At 38.0% G+C, this 14,657-nt stretch overlaps 1 protein-coding gene across 1 annotated transcript in view; it reads left to right on the plus strand.

Annotated features, from left to right (window-relative positions):
• The window catches only part of LOC108799806 (gonadotropin-releasing hormone II receptor-like), a 27,673-nt gene extending 13,549 nt beyond the window's left edge, over nucleotides 1-14,124 (plus strand). The window contains exons 3-4 of the mRNA XM_018571730.1: nucleotides 10,712-10,916; nucleotides 13,096-14,124. Of these exons, the coding sequence (XP_018427232.1) occupies nucleotides 10,712-10,916; nucleotides 13,096-13,571 (681 nt within the window). The 3' untranslated portion in view covers nucleotides 13,572-14,124. The remainder of the gene's footprint in view (nucleotides 1-10,711; nucleotides 10,917-13,095) is intronic.
• The last annotated feature ends 533 nt before the right edge of the window (nucleotides 14,125-14,657 follow it).

The following is a 14,657-nucleotide window of genomic DNA, read 5'->3' on the forward strand; positions in this document are numbered from 1 at the left end:
ACTTGGTTGGAGCACTAGCAACAACTATAGTAAGATAATAACCGATCCACACTTTGAGAATCTATTAAAAATGAATGATTAGAGGGTATAATCTAGATTCATAAAACAGTTCTCACAGACTAGTGGACCATCTAGCATTGGTAATACCTGACCTTATGCTTGTAGGACTAGGCTAATGTTACCTGGAGAGAAGAGGTATACCTCTTTTATTTGTTTTGCACATACATAAGAAAAAAGGACCTCTGGGGGCATGTTAGCTTGTTAGATTAAATTATCTCAGGCTTAATCATTTTATGACGTACTGTCTACAGAGGCTTAACTAAATCTTTCAATTCTTCCTGTACATTAGTGTTATCCTAATATTTATCATGCAGTTAGATAGATCAGGACATTGATCAATGTTTTTTATAGTTTACATAGAATTTAGTCTGTCCTTGTCCAGTATAATACCATCATAGTACATCATATTATCTGACTGAAGTGGGCACAAAACCAGATTTTGTCAGCAGATGAAATGCACAATTATTGTTCTCTGTCATAGCAAAACCCGGGAGCTGTGGGTACTATATTACGGGGTCAGAGACAAGGAAAGCACTTGCTCCTGTGATGCAGGGGACAAGCGTCCAACAGCTAACTCATGCTGGCAAAAGGACAGGATGGAGCTAGGCAAAATATTGGGAGTTTTTTGGACAGGTTTCGGTGCAGGCACAAATGGACTACAGGTATTGCAGATATATTAATAAAGATTTCAAAAAGCTGCTTAGTTTACTGATACCGACTGAGGATTCTTGACTGCATAGCCTATTTTGTTACAAGTTGGACTAACCCTTTAAATGTTTGCTTTTTCAGATTTTTGTTACTGCATTAAATACCATAATATGTTTATTGGGCCATTAGAAGCACAAAAAATGTACAATCACTCTGCCTCTCTTTTTTAACAGCTGATAAGATATCAGCCATATAGAAAGCATACCGTTTTCAAACTGACCCATAGATATGCAGTGTGAGCAGGAGCAGTAAATCATCTGTTGTAATAGTGTAGCACTATTAAGCAGAAAACACAGCTTGCATATGTAACAAATAAATAAGGTTGTCCCCATGTACATATATAATTACAAATTATACATTTTTCACATAGTAACAGTTAAAAAAAGACAGATTGATAACATTATCTACTTCGCGCTGATCTCTTTTACACATATATTTTAAAAATCATTAAAAAGCTCATGCATTTCATTTAAAGTGCATAAAAACCGCACGTGTCCACATTCAATATTTGTGGTGCAGAATTTGATATTTGTATAGCTTGTCATTGTACTAATGTTCAATGGCAAGCATTTTCAGTACAAGTCCTGCTTTTAGACATCCTCCTGTGAAAACTCAAATAACTAAATGTATTACTTATCATTTCTACCAACGTTTTTTTCCTGTCTGAGTCAGAGAGGAAATGACATTAATATACTATGATCCATTTTGAAATTATTTCTCTGGAGAAGGTACACAGCTGTTATAAGGGAACACCTTCTTCCTGGCAGAATTAGATAAAAAACCTTTCCATATAATGAGATTGTGTAAACCTTTCTCAGCATGGTACAACAGTCAATTAAATAGTGATTATGCAGGATGCAGTTGACTGATAAAAGAAAAAGTTAATAGGAATGCCCCAATAAATTATAAAAGTAAAAGTTAACATTAACTCCTGATGCACCATGTTGCATATTTTCCTACAGCTTCCAGGCATACGGCATTGTGGTTGAGCAGTTTCAATCCACGCATTGTCTATGTATTCGAAGTTGGCTCTTGGCACAGGTGTCAGATGTTATATAATAGGTGCCAAAGCACTTGCAGCATAAATTGATAACATGAAAGCAACTTTCACTATATGTCATCCATGCTTTGCATCCCTGTGACTGCTTGTCACTGTTTCACTTTAACGCCTTCTTGCCTACTCTATTTTATATTATGCCCCTGTTTTAGGAGGGCATTCAAGGTCCTAAGTATGTAGTTTAAATCCTTGACACTTTATTTTTGCTGCCTGTGACCAATTGATTCGATTTCAATTCACTTCCTGTACTGAAGATGCAACAGGAAGTGCAAAGAAATTCAAACAAGAGTGTCGTCACAGCACAAATGTCCTTATTAGCAGATTTCTACTCTATTCCTTTTCTGGTGACAACTGTAAAATCCTGACAGTGGTTCTAACCCTTCCACACTCTTCCACAAAACTAAACACACGTGAAGCTCTGGCACCAGGATGCTAATGGGGGACTAGGAAATCAGAAACAACTTATTCGGAATGATTCCTATATGATCATATACTGTATGATCATAATTAGCTAATTCTGTTTTGTGTTCTGTGAGAACTCAAAGAGATTTCTCTCATTATAACACACTTTATAGCACACATTGTGAACCCAGTTATGAAGCATGTTAGTGTAACACATTGTAGATGTGCTTTACTGTACAACAAATGCAAAGTTAATTGCACACCAACGCATATCTATAATGCACTGCAACACACCTGTGTTATGGAGAATGGCAATGCACAGATACTGTACATGTACTTTATGCATTGTGTTGCCCTGCGTTTTAAATATTGTGCAGGACATACAGGATACAGACCATGGGTTCTTGAGATAGAAGAAACCAACGTGCATGGTTTGATCATGTGATCACCATGATTAGATCATCAAGGCGATCACAGGTAAACTCTGCTGCTTTCTTTCTTCCTCCAGTCCTATATCTTCTATTTCCTTGCCATAAAAGATCACTGTTATATAAATTATGCAAAATAAACATTTAAAAGATTAGAATGAATCGTCAGCCCTAATCTTGGTTTGGTGACCATGCTCAGGAAAATATACTGCTGAGAAGTTCCAGGAGTGGGATGTTTACTTATCCTCCAGTGACCTGCTCAGAACTGGCACCTGCCTTGATCTTCCACCTATTTGGTCAGAATAGTAAATGCAGTGTTTACAAAGTGAAAGCTTTGGTTCCCCTTTCCTATTAAAAGAGAACACCTGACAAGCCAGCATGCAGCATGCTGGAAAACATGTTCAAATATTGCATCAAAACAATACCTCTGTACCCAAAGCAATACTAGTAACATGGTTTGCTTTGTTTGAACAAACTATGATGAACCTTAGGCTGGGGGAGGCAGGTAGGATCACTTTGATGGCATCAAGCATAGAGGCATCAGCTTGCCCTCAAACTGATTACTCTACTAGGACCCTTTTATATATGGGTGTTAGCAATATATAAATATAAGTACTCAAATAGCTTTTTTCTTTATTGAAAAAGAATGACAGGCACCAAATGGCACTGGGCTTTTCAAATAATCTATAAAACACTCTCTGCATTTCAAATGTTTATAATCGTCAGAAGCCCTTGTTTTAATCCCCCACATGTCCTAGTTCCCCACTCCCCAAGACGGATATAAAAAGGTACACTTCAGGTACAGTAGATATAAAAAAAAAAATCTAGTCATACATTATATTTGCACGCAGTGTTGTATTTAAATTATCATTCTGCCCAGAGTGTTGCATTTTGAAAGGCTGCAATACAATTTTACATTTAGGCAGTGATTTAAACCTAAAGTCTCCTCTGCAAGTCATTGGCCCTGCCTGTCAAAAACATTATTTCACCCCCAAGGCAAGGCAAAGGAAGACATATCCTATTTAGATTTTTTCCAGGAAATGGTTGGAAACATTAGAAGGATGTAAAGCTGATACATTTTGTCCACCTAAAAAATCCCTTATCATAATCCCAAGAAGTCCACACAAGAAATCACATAAACAATATTATGAGTATTACAATTAATAAGCAGTCAACAGGAAAACTTTCCTCTGCAACAATAGAATATACCTAATCCATTTTCCTATGTACATGTGCTGTGACAGTACTTATTTGGATTCACCATGGACAACCATGTATTTCCACTTCTCCTTAAGACATTTCCATAATATGGATCCTAAGAAATGACACCCATTTTTCAACGCCTCATGCAATTGTTTGTCCACAAAAAAATGGGTACAATTTTTAACAATCAAGAATCTGATTATATTCTGTTAAGAACATTGTAAAAAAATGTCCAATGATTATCATAACCCCCCCACAGCAGGTCTCCTTTTCTCTTTTAAGAGGTCCTCTCATGATCTACTAAGAGAAATTCTTTCTCCCCAACAAATGAACCAGGCTAGATATCCCCTTTATCCAAATGTCTCTCAATAATTCCTGATTCAGTCTCAAAGAGGGCATTGGACGAGCAGTTCCTCCCTGCTCTGACAAATTCTTCCACTGGGATGGATCTAATTTGGTGGAGGAGATGACAGCTGGAGGCATTAGGGGTAGAGTACCCTGCACAGGATTTGGATTAGTAGAAGTGGACACTGCACCTGTATCAATATCCCCTATAAGCGTTACAACATAAAAGTACATAGTAAAGTACAAATTCAAAATATTATCATTGGTGTAATCTATAAACTCCTCCAAAGCTTTCACAGAAACCCCCTCCACATAAGGAGGAAATTATCAATACTGTATAATTCCTTTACCACACAACCTTTTTTACCAGGGGGATTTCCACCTGCAAAGACACAGAGCTCTTCCCACTAACCCATATAACAAGAGAGGGGGAAACATAGCCCCCTTAGAAGCCCTGTGTCTTCAAACGTAGAAACCCCCTGAAACAGAAAGAAGTTGTGGCCAAATCAGGAACTCCACTGACATAACCAAAAAAGATTGCAACTCCTCAGAATACCCACTATACATCTGCACCAGATAATGTTATAAAACAAGAGCCACATGATGAGGGATTAAGGAATAGAGGGGCTGTAAATCTAGGGTCACCCAGGTAAATGATCCTGCCAAAATATATTCTGTACCTGTGCTAGAACTGTCCTAGTGTCATTAATGAATTTGCTATGTTATAGGGAACATTTAGATCTACCATAGGAGATACAAACTACAATAAGATCAGGACACAGATTCTAACCCTCCCCCATATTATCCTATAATGTTGGTGACGATTTTATCTGGCTGCAAAGTTCTGTTTCATGGAACAATTAAACAAGACAGTTACATGTCATTGTGTTTACTTAGGCTTTATAAAGAACAAAAGTGCCACAGGCATTTCAGAGTAATTGCACAAATTATTCATTTTGTACATTATCAAAATAAGTCCATTCAAAACCCTCACTCCAAAAAATGTAACTAGGAATTATAGAGATAAGACCATGAACTTCTGTCTACCAGCCCTCCGCACAAGGCAAAATTTGTGGGTTATGCCAGAGATGGCATTAGTCAGTTGTCTACACATAAAGAAAAGCACAGGTATTCAGCAAGACATAGAGCAATGTGGAAAGCTGCGTTCACCCCTCTGTGTTTTATTGCAGAGTTTTAGTGTAATAGTTTGGGGTCAAAGTTTTATATTAGTTTTTTTTCAAAACACGTTTTTTTGTAGAATGTTCATTTTTTTTTTTTCACAATCTGTCTTACATATAAACATACAGTATATTATATGACAAAAGATTTTCAAAGGGACAGCTCATAAAACAAATCTTGCTTTGCCACTCCATTTGTCTAATTAAAGCCTCAAACTGGGCTTTTTGATAAGGATGAGTCACTACTGTGATGATTTATTGGGGTTAAAGTGACATTAAAGGATACATTTGTTTTCCCTCCACCCATGTTAATGTCAGCACTTACCTTAAATGATGTCTTTTATTCCAATCTTCCTCTTCTTTCCCCATGTTTTCAATTGTCCCTCCAGCGGTGCGGCGGCTCTCCGATCCAGCGATGACTCCTCTCTGCTTACAGGCACTTCCGATCCAGCGGTGCCTGCAGACGGGTGCACGCGTCCATAGACTTACCTTGCGTCTCTGCTTGTCTCCCGGCCGAGAATCCGAACTGCGCATGCGCCCGCCCCAACATCCTTTGCGGCCGCACGAACAGTTCCGGACTCTCGCCGCGGGAGCGCGCATCGATAATGAGGTCAGTCTAAACCGCTGTTTAAGCAATTTTAATTTTTTTACTTTTTGCCTATATCTACTGCTTGTCAGCAGTAGATATAGGCAAAAAAACGGGAGGCTTTAGAACCCCTTTAAGTTACTGAAGGGGTAGAGTCTGTTCACTTATTAAAGAGAATGTTTATTGAGCCAGAAAATACGCTAAAAACTGTGTTCACTTTGCTCAATCATGTTTCAGGGAAATAAAAAAATATAGGGGACTGCATGATATTAATATGCAATGTTTCTACTTTCAAAAACATTGTGTTTTTTTTTTAGTTCTGGCAATAATAATCATAGAATAAAAAATTGAAAAAAAAAACAAAAACATTTACAAATTCCTGCTTCATTTTTGGTGAGAGTTCCAGCAAGGTAGTTCATGGTGATGAATATTTAAGGCCTGTAAAAATGCATCTAAAATGCCTCTTACAACTGCACAGCATGAAAATGTACTGGTCGAAATGATGTGTAATGCACATTAGCCCAGAGCACAATCATAATCTGCTTTCCCATTTTCTGACTTCAGTAAGCTCAATGTCCCATAGGCAGCCCATAGACATTAGAGAGGAATCAGACATGCAGGCACAGTCCACCACCATCAGGGAAATCACTCTACAAACTTGGTGAAATAAAGAAGGACGAGCAGAAGCGGTCAGCAGTTACGGCAGAGGGTAAATCTTCATTGTTTGCATTGTTTTAGTCAATAGTTGCAAAGAATGACCCTTTTAAGATACCAGATAACAGCATTTGTACTTTTTAAAACATCATTGTTATATATTTTGTATATTTTCCACCAAACATGAATAAATATAAACTAGTGCTGTACAATAAAACAAAAATCTAATTGTCACTATGTCCCCACTCACACGGAGGCATTTTCTAGATGTTACAAATGAGCTACAAACTGCCCAACACAAGAATTCACATGATTTTCAATGGCCCCTGTTCTCACCTGTGCGGTCGGATGCCAACAGCGAATAGCAGAATGCAGAAAAATGTACATGAGCTCTTTTGGCAGTTTGCAACTCGTTTTTCCCCATAGACCGCCAGGAAATGCGAAACACAAGCATTTTGCACATTACTGTGCGCTTTATTTGCATGTTTGTCCATTGATCGGATTGTCTCTGGCAGCTGAAATTGCACGTCTTCATGTGCGCACATCTAACACGCAGAAAACTGTGCAAAACGCACTGAACTCGCAAGACAAATACGTGCGCTAATATGCACAAAAACAATTGCGCCTAGGTGTGATTGGTTTTTTTTTTCGGATCTTTCGGAATTTCGTTTTAGTTTCAGACTGGATTTTCTGATTGGCCAGAAAACAATCACATGTCCGATTTAGTTTCATGTTGAATGAAATTCGAAATTCGAAAAGAATATTTGGATTCGTTTTGCATTCAACCTCATTGGAATTCAGACATTCGGATGCCTTCGAATTTGCATTCCAAACGAAACTTACATGTCTAACCCATATACATAGTTTTTATTTTGTGAAATGCTTATGAATATGAATATAAGAATTTTGTGTATTTTGAATTATCCTCAGTCCACTAAATTCCTATATACATATTCATAAGTATTTTGCAAGTAAAATCTATGTAAATAGATATTTGACACTTAAGATCCTTGGGAATGTATTGATAGTTGCAAAATGAAGAATTAGCAAACAGAAGGAGGTAAACAAATTGTACAAATAAAGAAACAAAAGAATCATAACGTCAATTAGACTAATAAAAATTATGATTTTAAACAGCAAACCTACTATTTTCTGGTACCATGAAAGTCTGATCGTCTTTCTTTGCAAGTAAGGTTAATGTTAACTAGCAGATGTGGTAGTTAATTCTGTATTTATTATTATTAAAAAGAATAATAAAAACAGGGATATATAAAGCACACAATGAGATAGGAAACATGGCATGTGACAATTTCATGTTAATTATAGAGACGATGCCAAACATGTGTTAAAATCAAGTGTGATAATTATAAATGGTAAGATTAAATATGTTTGGAAAAATCATATTACTGAAGTGTTGTATACATGTATCGGGTGAAAACAAGAAACAAGAAAGTAATAAAATGCTAAAGACACGAGTCTCATTACAATAGTATATCCCATAGGGTAGTGAGTTTAGTGTACGTAGGGAATTCAAGGAGAAACAAAAACATAGAAGAAAGATTGAGACAAAAAAAAAGATAGAGAAAGGAAAGAAAGATCAAAGGATGATTGAAGTCATTAGGAAATGACCGTTTTAATTACGTCAGTCATTGACGAATTTTACCATTGATAGGCAGAGGTTCTCATAAAATTGTCAGTGTTACTCTGAGGGATATTCAAAATGCATGTCTGCAAAATCTGCCTTAGACCATATGAATACTTTCCAAAAAGAAGCTTGGTATCTGTGTTGGTCATGAGTATGTCACATAAGAGTGCTCCTGCACTTAGTGTGTATTAGTACAACAGAATTAATTACTCTCTTAGGTGAAAGTGGTGTCAGTGCCCATTCATACTTCATTATTGATGCCTGAACCTCAAGCAGAGAATGAAAGGACAATCAAAAAGCTGTCAAGGAGTAAAATGATCACCTATGATAATAAGCAAATGTAAACACATGGGAGCAGTAAGGCCAGGAGTGCACAGATAAGTGTATGTAAAACCTGTCAATTAACTTCTTTTATTTAATCTATTTTAGTCTGTTAAATATACCAATTGAAGTATTTGGTCCACAGTCCACAAAAATGCTGAATGCATTTCTGGCAGATCAACAAGTATTTTTCTGCACTCACAGGGTCATTAAAGCCATATAACATGTACATGTATTGCAAAGATGTACTATATATGTTTGTTTTCTTGTACCATGACTTACACTTAAATTATTTTTAGCAAACTACACACTGCAAGATAGTAACTGATTCATTTGATTCATTAAATTAAAAATTCAAATGTAAAATATGAATCAATATTAATCAACTTAATTTCCATCTGATTTCCTTTACTCAAACTTCAGGCAAACTGTTACACTCATAATGATATCTATCTATCTGTCTATCTATCTATCTATCTATCTATCTATCTATCTATCTATCTATCTATCTAATATATATATATATATATATAAATATCGAGAGAGAGAGAGATATGAATATGCTGGTCATGATAGAAACATGCGACTGACATTGGTGTGCTCTCCTTTCAAAATACTAGATGCTTGGCTGTCACATTGACCCTCATGCCGTAATACTTTGAGACACTGATCTAAAACAAGCATGCAGACTGGTACAGATTAATTTTCTGTGGCTTTTCTGATTAAAATATTTGTCCAGGTTAGTGATTCAGACTGTATGAACTAACAGCCAGGCAACCAGCATTTTTAGGAGGTCAGCAATGGCAGCCCTATCTTATTCTCGTAGCTGGCTTACTTTAATGAAAATTTCATTAACAGGGAGTTTTTTCGAGAGAGACTTGTATTGGTCTTAATAGTAAAAAAAAGAATTCCCTTGCTTCAATAAACATGCCCAATAGAATAATTGTTTGGGAATCAAAGCATTTCCTTATATATTAGGCATCCTTCGTATAAGAAATGATCAAATCTAGTGTGGGGTCTCCCCTCCCAAACCATACCAGACCCTTTAGGTCTGGTAGGAAAGTTAGGATGGACCCCCATTTTAAAAAAAAGCGTGGGGTTCCCATGAAACGCCATACCAGGCCCTTTAGGTCTGGAAGGAATTTAAGGAGGGACCCCAAGTTAAAATGTAAAAAAAAAGTGTGTGCGGTTCCCCCCCAAAGTCATACCAGGCCCTTACGGTCTGGTAGGAATTGTAAGAAGGAACCCCGCCCCCAAAAATGGGGGGGAAAAACATGGGTCCCCCCTAAAATTCCCAACCAGACCATTGATCGGAGCACAAGCCTGGCAGGGCAGGAAAGGGGGGGGACAAGTGAGCACCCCCCGCCATACCAGGCAACATGCCCTCGGCACAGGGAGGGTTCTTTTATAGGGTCGCCCCTTGAAAAGCACCTTGTCCCTGTGCCGATGGCGACAAGGGCCTCTTCCCTACAAGCCCTGGGGCGTTGGTTGTGGGGGTGTGGGCAGGGGGGCTTATACACAACAGGCTACCCCTTTAAAAAAGGGGCATCCCCATACGGCCCCCCCTTGTGATGTAATGTTTTAATCTAAAGAGTTAAATTAAAACATTTTTAAAAAGTGGCCAGACTTTTAGAAAAAATCCTTTAATTGAATTAAAAAACGCAACAAACGAAGCTGCGGCTAGATCTTTCAGCTCTTTTGTGACTAACCCTCCAAGTGTGTGGCCAGCTTTATATTTTTCTTTGGAAGGTCAAGCTTTCCTGGTCCTGAGTGAAAATGGGTATTTGAGCATTCCATGTATGAAAAACTCTATAAGGGTTATTAACTAAAGGGTGAAGTTTGGAGAAGGGAAGAGCAGGGAACAATCTAGGACAACATAGCTGATTTGGAAAAATTCTCCCATTCTGCTCACTTTCCAGTTCAGCTATGTTGTCCTAGATTGTTGCCTTCTCCTGCCTTCTCCAAACTCTTCACTCTTTTTGTAAATAACCGTGCATGATGTTAAAATGTTTATAGAACACATTGATGAAACATTTTGGTTGAAGAGAACATTTCCCTTTAAAAAGAAAGATACTGCTTTATAAATGACATGGGACAGCTCACTGGTCTCTTTTATCCTTCCAGCTGTTTCTGTTTCATACAGTTACGATCACAGAGCCACAAAACTTCACCCAGTGTACCACCAAAGGCAGCTTCCAGGAGCACTGGCAGGAGACCCTTTACAACATGGTGAGCTTTGTTTGCTTGTTCCTTCTTCCTCTGCTCATCATGATCTACTGCTACTCGCGGATCCTACTGGAGATATCCAAGCGGATGAGCAAGGGAACACGTAAGTTATTTCTATATACCTACAACTGTATATGGCTTTATAAAAAATATATAGTTTTTGAATACACAGACTGACATACCTCCCAACTGTACCTGATTTGGAGGAACTGGCCCTCATTTGGACCCAAGACCCTCTGTCCCTCTTCCCTCCTCAGTTGTCCCTCTTTTTAATATAATGTACAGATACCTATGAAAAGGTTCTATTTAACTACCAAAATGTTATCCTCTGCTTCACTAGAACCTTCAACTTATCTCTTAATTATCCAGTATAAAGGAAAAGTAATGGTGGAAAATGACATTTCTGGGTTTATCCAATCCATTTTGGCATATACATTTTTAATGGTCCATATAACTTGGAAAATGACAGGAGTGTATCCATTGCCTAAATACTTTGTGTTGGAAGGTGTCCCTCTTTCCCTTTTGGGAAAGGTAGGAGGCATCTACTGAAGGGTTGATTTACTTATGGAATAGAGACTATTCACTTAGCGAACATACACAATGGAAAGCGAACATTCACAGTCTTTATTCCTTCTACCTCCAAAAAACTACATACAGCATTGTACTAATGAGCTGCTCTTGAAAATCTTTTAAACACAAGGGAATTCATATCAATCTTCACATTGCAATGCACATACAAAACATACCAATTAATCATAAGGAATGGCTATGGTTGTTAAGAGATAATTTGTTGCTCAGGCTTCACGCTGGTTCTGAGGCCGAAGCTGAAGCTATTGATCCCCATTGCAAGTGAATGAGTTTGAATTTTGATTTGTCTCTGGACTTTATTTTTGAATTAAGTGTCATACATAGGATGTACATAGTAATGAAAGGTTGTACACTGAAAGACTCAACCGTGTTTGAATGCATACATAGTCAATTTGTTTACTTCTGTGGCATTAATGACACATATTACAATAATCATATCCTGTACACCTCTAGCTTGTGGTATTGACAGGTTTTGTTCTGTACAAAATATTTTTCTAAAAATATCAGTACTGTCTAAAGATTTTCTACGCATTGATCATATTCCTAATGCAGCAGTCAGGTCATTTGGTCTTGTGCATTTTTTAGAAATGAAATGGATATTTGAATGCAGTGCCGCAGTCTACTGACATAATAATATACTGTACAATAGTTTTCAACCACTTGCCCCTGTTCAGCAATGGTCCATCCAGGGACTAATCTCACTATTTAGAAACATAGATGTGAGTTCATTTATTACATTTTTGTTTTGCATGAAATAAATATTTCATGTATTTAGTTATCAAGCATGGTAAAGAGGAATTGATCTGTAAAAGTTGTGCATAAAATAACACAGGGAGAGTCAAAGGACTAGTCACCAATATTGGCTGTGGTCTTCCTGCAGCTGATCTTTGCTCCATTGCTGGCTTACCCTGTCTGCACTGTCTCTGTGTGGAGGTGGACATCTTGGTAGAGGCAGAGGTTTGCTTCCTCATGTCAGAGCCTCCAGCAGGAAAAACAGCAAGCAGCACAGTAGTAAAATTACCAAATCTCAACCAAATCTCCTGAGGCTAGGAGTCGGAGGCAGCAGAGCTGTAAATCTCTCCCTGAAGATATACAGCTATGAGGCTATGGGCACGCTGTGCTAAGCATTTTCACATACCAGGAAGTGCACTGCTATTTTTCAGAAGGAATTCTAGACAAAAGGTAGATTTTTCAGGGAACAATCTTCATGTAATGTATAACATCGCAAATCATTTCTTCACTATTTTGTCAAAAAAGACTGAGACTAATCAAATAAAAGATTAGGTGTGGGTATCCGGTAGGGTACCCTGCAGCTTATAAAATGGAAGATCGCAGGTTAACCTTCCCCTCCAGTGCATATACCCTTGCTGATTGCATGGTAATTCCCCTGGGTTTAAATAGAGCACTGTCAAGTTAAAATTGGTGTGAAATTTAGGTCACCAGGGAGCATGTATAGCATGTATAGGAATCTGTTCATTATTTTTTTTCACTATTACCTGGCCAACATAGCAAACAGCAACAGTGCATGTGTAGTGAAAACAGAGTGAAAAGAAAAAAAAAATGTTTTCTTGTTATTTCACAGAATTATTACTTATAAGTAGGAATGTCCCTTCTTTCTTGTGCTGGTATCCGGATTGTTTGCAATTGGGGTAAATGATTCTGCTTTTACTGTTATTTTCTTTCCTTCATTCTAGTTTCCTCTAAGGAAGTTTACTTGCGACGCTCCAAAAATAACATTCCAAAGGCACGGATGAGGACTCTAAAGATGAGTGTTGTCATAGTCAGCTCCTTCATCATCTGCTGGACACCATACTATCTCCTGGGCTTGTGGTACTGGTTCTACCCTGAAACAATGGAGGGCAAGGTGTCACAGTCCCTTACACACATTCTTTTCATCTTTGGTCTAGTCAATGCATGCCTGGACCCTATTACTTATGGACTATTCACCATACACTTTCGGAAAAGTCTTCAGCGATATTGCAGAGGTGGAAGGACATCAGACCCTGACACAAGCTCCTCAGTCACTGGGTCCTTTCACTGTTCAATGTCTTCATTTCGTGCCAAAAAGATGATTGTTTTAAATCAGGACCTACAGATGTTACAGTCTTGCAATGGTAACTTAAACAACCCAGACTTCAGGATGAATGGCCTAGGCAATAGCTGCCTCTGAGGTCTACAGCAGTCAACTACACTTGTGTACGATATGAGGACACTCTATGAAACATTAATTATAACATGCCCTACAGCGTGCTCCCAGTATAGTGTTTTGTACAAACCTTCTGTTCTCCCAGTTGATGCAAGCTACTTGCTTGAACTGAATCAAGGTTAATCAAACAGCACAGCAATGTACATGTCATCCTGTTTCTACTACATCGCCAAATGGATTATGTACTTGGAAATATATTTTTTTAATTTCAGATGGAGCCATAATTTTCCATGAACATTTGTCTTCTGACTCATGTGTTTGGGATTGGTGGAGGTTAGCTTCTCTCTAATTTCTACCTCCTAAACTCTAGTTGGTATAGTTTGAGAGTAAATGCAGGTCATAAAGTGTGCTCCCTATGCTAAAAAGAAAAATGTATCATCTGTATTTGAGTATTAATTAAAATTGCAGTGTGTACTTTACACCACAGAGTTTTCATCTGCAACCTTTTTCTGTTTCCCTGTGCATGAAAGTCATGGCAAAAAACATTACAACTATTGCATATGAACATTCAGAGTTAGGCCTCATGCACACTGGAATTAAAATAAATGCTTCCAGGTGCTTTTGAAACTCATTTGTAAATACACCTGGAATCATGTAATGGCTAGGATTGCCACCTGTCCGGGATTCACCCGGACAGTCAAGGTTTTGAATGCTGTGTCCGAGTTTCATGGCAGCAGAAACCCGGACACATGATGTCAGGCAGACAGAGGCAACCAAAATTACAGCCCCTCCATATTGAAAATAGTCTCAACTGTGATATTTACATATGAATGGGCGGCGCTATTTACATATGAATAAGCCGCGACTCATTCTCCCCAAATAAAGTCTGCGTGTCGCTATTGTTCAGGTTTCGCTTGAAAAAAAGGTGGCAACCCTAGTCATGGCACTCTTTAAAAGTATGCAAAATCTTGAGGCACCCCAGTCTAAAATATCTATATAACCTAAATGTAAAAAAATTACATGTGGTTTCCCCAAAATCTATAACATCAGAGTTCCCCTTTCACATCAAGAGCACCCCCCTCTTATCAGAGTACTTGCCACCTCCTCCAA

The sequence above is a fragment of the Nanorana parkeri genome, unplaced genomic scaffold (genome assembly GCF_000935625.1).
Source record: "Nanorana parkeri isolate BGI_ZX_2015 unplaced genomic scaffold, ASM93562v1 scaffold42, whole genome shotgun sequence".
In the NCBI taxonomy this organism is placed as follows: domain Eukaryota; kingdom Metazoa; phylum Chordata; class Amphibia; order Anura; family Dicroglossidae; genus Nanorana; species Nanorana parkeri.